The sequence below is a fragment of the Triticum dicoccoides genome, chromosome 2A (assembly GCF_002162155.2).
Source record: "Triticum dicoccoides isolate Atlit2015 ecotype Zavitan chromosome 2A, WEW_v2.0, whole genome shotgun sequence".
Lineage (NCBI taxonomy): Eukaryota > Viridiplantae > Streptophyta > Magnoliopsida > Poales > Poaceae > Triticum > Triticum dicoccoides.
Genome location: NC_041382.1, coordinates 706,143,871 through 706,150,907, shown reverse-complemented (window position 1 = coordinate 706,150,907; position 7,037 = coordinate 706,143,871). Strand labels below are relative to the sequence as shown.

General features: G+C 51.1%; 2 protein-coding genes across 2 annotated transcripts; both read right to left on the bottom strand.

Moving 5' to 3' along the window:
* Window positions 1-851, bottom strand: LOC119356428 (FCS-Like Zinc finger 2-like). Its single transcript, XM_037623382.1, has one exon. The coding sequence runs from the start codon at window positions 656-658 to the stop codon at window positions 389-391; it is 270 nt and encodes an 89-aa protein (XP_037479279.1). The 5' UTR covers window positions 659-851; the 3' UTR covers window positions 1-388.
* Window positions 852-6,029: 5,178 nt separating this feature from the next.
* On the bottom strand, window positions 6,030-6,791 carry LOC119356424 (FCS-Like Zinc finger 1-like). Its single transcript, XM_037623379.1, has one exon. The coding sequence runs from the start codon at window positions 6,679-6,681 to the stop codon at window positions 6,361-6,363; it is 321 nt and encodes a 106-aa protein (XP_037479276.1). The 5' UTR covers window positions 6,682-6,791; the 3' UTR covers window positions 6,030-6,360.
* Window positions 6,792-7,037: the final 246 nt, after the last annotated feature.

Sequence of the window (7,037 nt, the reverse complement as noted above, 5' to 3'; positions counted from 1 at the left end):
TGAACAGAAACAGGATTGCAGAAAGGCATGTTATATGCCAATTCGCTTGATAGTTTACCCAGTGAAAGTGCCACTGCAAATTCGCTCTCATACAGAACTAATATTAACGAAGAAAAAAAAAGGAGAGAGCTGAGGGAATCTTGATTGAATGGCTTCTTCAGATCCACTCCAGCTCTTTTTCCGCTGCGTTTATGCCAAATCATTTGACCGCCGGCCCGTGGAGCGCCGGCCTGCCGTGAGCAACTCCGATGACCCGGCCGCGGTTAGCTTCTTCAACAAAGGAGAGTCTCTTCGATCCCGCGCTGATCAGTTGGACACGGGCAGCGGCGGCTTCGTGCACGCAGATCTTGTTGGCTCAAGTGCGTAGGCAGCTTCGCCCTGTCACCGGTTAGCTCGCGACGGGCACCTCCCATGACTCCCGGCGTGCACGCCCTGACCCCGTTCCCGGCGTGCACGCCCTGGCCGCCTGCCTGGCGCAGGCGGCGTCGAGCTGCATCTGCTCGTGTCGGCAGTCGTCGCTGCAGAAGGGCGTGTCCCCCTTGTACATGAAGATGTCGCTGTCCCTTGCTAGCGGCTTGGTGCAGAGCGCGCACGCGTCCAGGGCGTGCACGCCGGGCTCGCCGACCGGCTCGGCGTCGAAGAAGAAGGCGCAGGCCATCGTGTGTCCGTGTGTGTAGCTAATAACTTCGCAGTGCGTGCGGTGCTACGCGCCGGGAGTGGGAGGTCGAGTGTTTGCTGTGCTGAACCAAACTAGGTGTCTGGGTATTATATGGTTCAATGGTTGCGACTTGCGAATGCCAGGAGAGAAGAGGTCTGGTGCGGGAGAGACGACGAGCCCAAAGGGTCAGGCAAATACCATGGACGATGGAGCGGCTCGGTTTCTTTATTCCCGGGCTCCGACACGGACCCACGGCGCCATACGGTGGGTGGCCCGCCGCCCCGCCGGATGGCAGACGTGGCTCCACGGCGGCGAAAACGACGGGAACCATGTTATGTCCGGGCGACGTGGACAGGGTCGCGGCCAGCGATAGCAACGTACAGAGGTCGGTCCAGCGACGTCGCCCTCCATGTACCCCAAACCTGTGTGCCAGCGCCCATAGTCTTGGAGTACGACACCAATACCATCCACTGATCACTGATTGGATTGGAAATACAAATACTGAAGTAGTAGTTGCCCTGAACAAACAAATGATTGCTCTACTTTTCTCTGGCAAAAGATCTGAGTAAATATTCGCACCAATAACATAAGCGCGAACGAATTATTTCTTGTCCGTCTAGTCGGAATCGTGGGCATCAAATCTACATCATTAGGCGGCCACTGACGTAAACTAATGCGGACCGTATTAGGGCCCATAATTAGCGCGCCAGCCTTTTCGCCAACATACGGGCCAGGTGGCCCACGTGGTTAGGCACGCTAATTATAGACCAACAGTGCGCACCCGTTACAATATGCGATCTTTTGAGAAAATAAAAGAAAATAAAATCGATGTGCCGTTCTTTTCTCCATGGCGTGGTGCCGTGGTCCATGGGCGAGCTTCGGGGGCCGTGGTGCATGCCCGCCAGGCAGCAGCTGATGAACAGTGTAGGGGTTGGCGCACATGTGCAGATCTTGTCTACACCTCTACACCCAATCAAACGCACGAACCTGTCATGCACCGGCACCAGGCCACGGGCAGTTTTGTACTCGTACAAAATCTTCATAGAGCAGGGCGCAGCTCGTGAGATCTGTGTTGTTTAAGTTATAGTATGCGAGAGGCTAACAGCGCGCCAGGCATAAAATCTTCGCCCGTAATTTTCTTTTGGGCGCGGGGAATCGCCGGTCTGGCGGGCAGGCTTCGTTCCGGGAGACAGCCCCATCGAGATCCGCGCCCCGTTTTGTTTATGGTGTGGCTTCAGAGTGAGGCATTGCACGTAATCATTCAACTTCAGCCCATCTCGAGAGAGGAGCGACGCACACTTGGTTGGCAGCGGGCGGCCGGTGAAAAACTACAAGCGACTACTTGTACCGCGATTACAGTGACACATGCATTTTCCGACTTTCGGCGCAGAATAATAAAGCCGTGAAAAGAGCGCCACAGAAACTTAAATATTCCACGGGAGGGATTTGGACGTCCGCACAGATGTTCTCCGCGGACTGGGGTGGCGGGAATAAAAAAGCGTTTGGTTTTTCCGTGCGGGGCCCGCGAGACGCGCTGAGTCACCGTCTCCACCTCGTAGGGATCGGACACATGGGCGGTTGCACGTCCACACCATCCAGCCGAGTAAAATGCATTAGTGCACCCTAAACTTGCTGGTTAGGACCAAAACGGTCCTCAAACTCTGAAACTGTACTAGTACGGTCCTAATACTTGTTCATACGGTGCTCATACGGTCCTCCAATTTGATTCACAGGTCCTGGCGTACCTGAAACATACGAGTTCGCTGTACAGAGCGTATTGGGCTGGCCATGTCAGCGTTCGTAGGGCCCACTAGTCAGTTGACTTGGTCTCCGGTGGGCAGAAATCCCCAATACGCTCTCAAATCCCTAACCCTTGCACACTCCCGCGGCGCCCAAATCCCTCCATCCGCCGCCGTACTCGCGTAGCCGGCGCCACACTGCCGCCCCAAATACCTCCTTTCGCCGGACTCCCGCACCCATGGGTGGCGTGAGCGTGACCGTGAGCTCGGTCTCAGGCGAGGGCGGCAGCCTCGTATCGTCTCTCCCGTCGGGCGTAGTCGTCGCTGCCCCGCCCGTCGTCAGCCGTGCTTCCGACCGGAGACCGGCCACGTTCTCCTTCCGCGGCCGGCTTCCCTGGATGAGCTCGTTGGTGCTCGCGACGGCTGTCGGCGATGGTAGTTCAGCGGTGACGCTCAGCGCTTTTGGCGGCCATGGAGAAAAAGTGCACTGTCCTGCCGCAGAGGTGGGCATGGAGGTGACCTGTCGCTATACTTCCCGTCGTCAGACAAGTGCAACACGACCCATTAGTTCACCACAATGCTGGGTAGTGTGGATGGCAATGACGGCTCAGGTGATGCTCTTTGAGGAGTGCATCAAGTGTGTGTCCTGTTTCTGTGTCCAGTGCATGAAGATCATGTACTTGTGTGTGTCAAGTTGCTATGGCTTTTGTAAACCAGTTGTTGCATGTATGGAGCAACTTGTGATTTTAGTTTATGAGTGAAATGAAATGAACTTATTTGAACTAGATTTTTGTGAAATTTTAGCATGAAAATGAACAATACTTGCTAAATGTAAATGGCGAAACAAAATCAACGATGTTGACTGCATTTTGGTTTATAGAACTGGAATAGAATAACAGTACAGACCGCTACTGGCACAATGCACTGTTTAAAATATAAAGCATTTGCTGAATGAGAATAAAAAGTGTTGAAGCTCAGAAACAAGAGATTCACACAAATTAAAGCACACATAAACATGATTTTTGTAGCTGAAAAAACTGGGTAATTAAGTTCCACAGTACAAAAAACACATGGTCTGCAATAGTAGTTTCCTAATCAGAAGACACCTCTTACACTTCATGATCAGCACAATGATCATAAACAAAACATTGCCATTACAAGTTTTGCACCTGATCATAAGCAGAAACACAAAAAGAGATGAAGATCATTCCAAACTTCACATCCCTTTACCTAAATTCGTCGAACATGTTAACCTTTCTAGGTTTCTTAAAACATGTCATGTTCTGATTGGTAGGTGCAGTTTTTTTCTTTGTCTTGTTTCCTTGAACAACACAAGGATTAAATCTTGCCTCCTCGATCCTTGAACTAGTTCCTGCAGCTCTTTCTTTCATTTGTTCCTCCAACACGGCTTGCTTCCTTACTTGATCTGCCATTTGGTCATCCATGGCTTTCTTGTTTGTTTCTTCAGCTCTCCTCTTTCTCAGCTCCCATTCTTCATTCCTTGTTGTGTCTTGTTGATTGTTCTGCTGCTCCCAAGCATTTTGCCTTGCAGCCTCCTCAGCCTCCTTAAATTTTCTCCAACTCTCCTGCCTCTCAAACTCCTCTGCTTGATGTATCAGAAAAGTTGCCTCCTCCTGCTGGTATTTTGTATTTGCAATCATTTTCTTCTCCTCTGCAATCCTTCTCTTCTCCTCGGCCTTCTTTTGTTTTTCTATCTCTGCATTTCTTTTTCTCTCATCCATCATTTGCCTTTTCTTCTCTGCCATTTCAAGTTTCTCCTCTTGGGCTTTTTTCTTTTTTTCCTCAGTAGCTCTTCTCTTCTCTTCTGCAGCAAGTCTCTTTTCCTCTAGTATAGTTTTTTTCTTTTCCTCAGCTGCTTGTTTCTTAGCTTCCAGCTCTTCCTTTCTCTTTTGAGCTGCAAGCTTAATTTTGTCCTCTTCTTCTTTCAACTTTGCCATTGCTGCTTCAAACTTTGCTAGGTCTGCAACTTCTCTTTTCTCAGCTGCGGCTCTCAGCTTTGCCAATGCTAGAACCTCTCTTTTCCTGTGAACATTGCCTTCCTTTGTTGCAGTAGTAGGGATAACTGGTGGTTGAGACATGATGTGCTCCTCTATGAAAACAGAATTTGGTAATGGACCTTGATGGACTGCTTCCCTCTGGCTTGCTTCCCTCTGGCTTGCTTCTCTCTGAAATATAACTCAATTTTGAGGATCATACATGAAACATTTGTACATGAACTTGCTATGTGTAATGAAAATAAATTACTATAAGTACCTCCTGTGTTAAAATATTAATTATCTCAGGCTGATACAAATGTACTGGCTCTTGAATTAAACCTTCTGTCCGCTGATTCAGGGGCAAATTTTCACAGCTATGTGGGAAATTTGACACTCACCGTACGAGGGCGCCGCCCCTTTCTCATGGCGTTGTACAGGGCCGACCATCGCTGCCGTGCACCGCCGCCTGCAGTTACTGCAGTGCGGCCCTGCGTTCCTCCGCCGTCCCCGCTGCTCGCATGGACCGGCAGAGGTGCCGATCAACCGTCCCTTCCACCGCGTGTTCGCGTCCCTGCTCCTGACTCGAAACAGGGGAAGAAGAGAACGAGTCTCGTACAGATGAGGGCAGATGGGAAATTCTGTACGACTAGTGGGGCCGAACACAAAGTTTACTTCCCCACGTTGACGTGGCCAGCCTCTGTACAGCGAACTCGTATGTTTCAGGTACGCCAGGACCTGTGAATCAAATTGGAGGACCGTATGAGCACCGTATGAACAAGTATTAGGACCGTACTAGTACAGTTTCAGAGTTTGAGGACCGTTTTGGTCCTAACCAGCAAGTTTAGGGTGCACTAATGCATTTTACTCCCATCCAGCCCGGCCGTGACGCGACCCCTCCCTCCCTCCCGGATGATTCCTGTTTTTCTTTTCTGCGCGGAAATGTTCCCGTACTTTTCAGTGACTCGGCGCTGAGTCGCGAGGCGCACGGAAAACAGTAAAATAATTGAGGCGTTCCACGAGTGTGACGCCGGAGGATTGGCCCGTTGGGGCATCATGGTTGATTTGATTTCCTCCACCTTCGGCGTTGGAGTGTGTATCATGTATGATTTGATTTCCTCTTGCCTTGGCTCTTTGTTTACTTAATTCTTCTTTTTTTAGGGGATTTTGTTTACTCACACTTGCTCGATTTGATTTTCTCTGCATGGCCTTTTGTTTACTCGATTCGCCAAATGAAAATTGGGTTTCGCTTGTTCGTTGAAGATTCGTTTTCCTCGTATTCGTATTTAAATTGATATGCGGACCTGGTTCAGTACATGATTTGCTGGGCCGGCCAAGTTTAGTATTTTTCAGAGATTTAGATAGCAAATAGCATTTCGCTTAACAGAACATAATCATGGCGAACTGCTTTCGGTTACAGGGAAATGCATCATATTGGATGCGCTAGCTCCCCGCAAAAAAAAAAATAGAGCAATGAATAGATACATTAGCTGTTTTGTGGCACGAGCTGCAATCCTGGCAAGTGAAAACAATTGTGTCTCTGATTCTTGGACGGCAAATCGTTCATCATTTGATAAAATTTTCAGTTGTACCATGTACCATACCATCAACATCTGTTGGTTCGAAACAATATGCTCATTCAAATGAATAATAAACATGATCATATTTCCTTCGAAATTTGGAGAAATACTTTACATCGCTTGCCTTGAATAATTACACAGCGACGGTGCTCTTGCACACCCGCTCTCTCCTCTCATAGCCAAACCCAAACCCCAAAAGGGGGCCAATCAAAAGCCCGCGGTGATCCTGGACTGATAGTCCTGTGCAGATCAATAGATTGATCGATCGGCACCGGATGCCAGGCAAGAACACTGGCCGTCCAAAGAACCCCGCGTCCTCCTCCTTCAACCCAAGGCAAAAAGGGTACATAGTTCCTACTAGCTAGCCAGCCCGATGCGGCGCGGCTCGACTAGCTCGCCACGGAGACGTCGGCCTTGGCGGACACGGGCGCCGGCGCCGGCACGCTGGGCTGCGCCTGGGCCTGCTGCTGCTGCTGCTTCCGCCTGGCGCTGGCCTGCTGCCTGGCCATGGCGGCGTCGAAGTGCATCTGCTCGTAGCGGCAGTCCTCGCTGCAGAAGGGGGTGTCCCCCTTATACATGAAGATGTCGCTGTTGCCCTGCAGCGGCTTGGTGCAGAGCGCGCAGGCGTCCAGCTCCAGCTCCGGCCCGTGCAGCTGCAGCCCGGGCTCGCCCAGCGGCTCCGCGTCGAAGAAGAAGGCGCAGGCGGCCATGACGCAGGGCTGTGCGGATGCAGCCTCCTCCTTGCTCGGGGGAAGAAGAAGAGGAACTCGAGAGAGCGAGGGTGTGCGGGTTCCGCTTGAGCTGAGGTTCGGAGGAGGCGGACGGGGCGGGCATATAAACCCGCGGGGAGGGTAGAGGGCAAGAGGGTTCGAGGCCGTGACGTGGTGCTTGGGCGGAAAGTTTTATTTTCATTTTTTTGTGTGAGATGCTTGGGCGAAAAGCTGAGGGGGAAAGAAAGCTGTGGGCGGTTCTGGAACCCACATGCCGGCCGGCCCACCGGTAAGTGAGTGTCGGAGCGGTTTAATCATTACTTTATGTTTTGTTCTGCGGCCATGGCCCATGGCGC

Coding starts and splice junctions, on each gene's coding strand:
- LOC119356428 (XM_037623382.1), bottom strand. CDS start 658: ATGGCCTGCGCCTTCTTCTTCGACGCCGAGCCGGTCGGCGAGCCCGGC.
- LOC119356424 (XM_037623379.1), bottom strand. CDS start 6,681: ATGGCCGCCTGCGCCTTCTTCTTCGACGCGGAGCCGCTGGGCGAGCCC.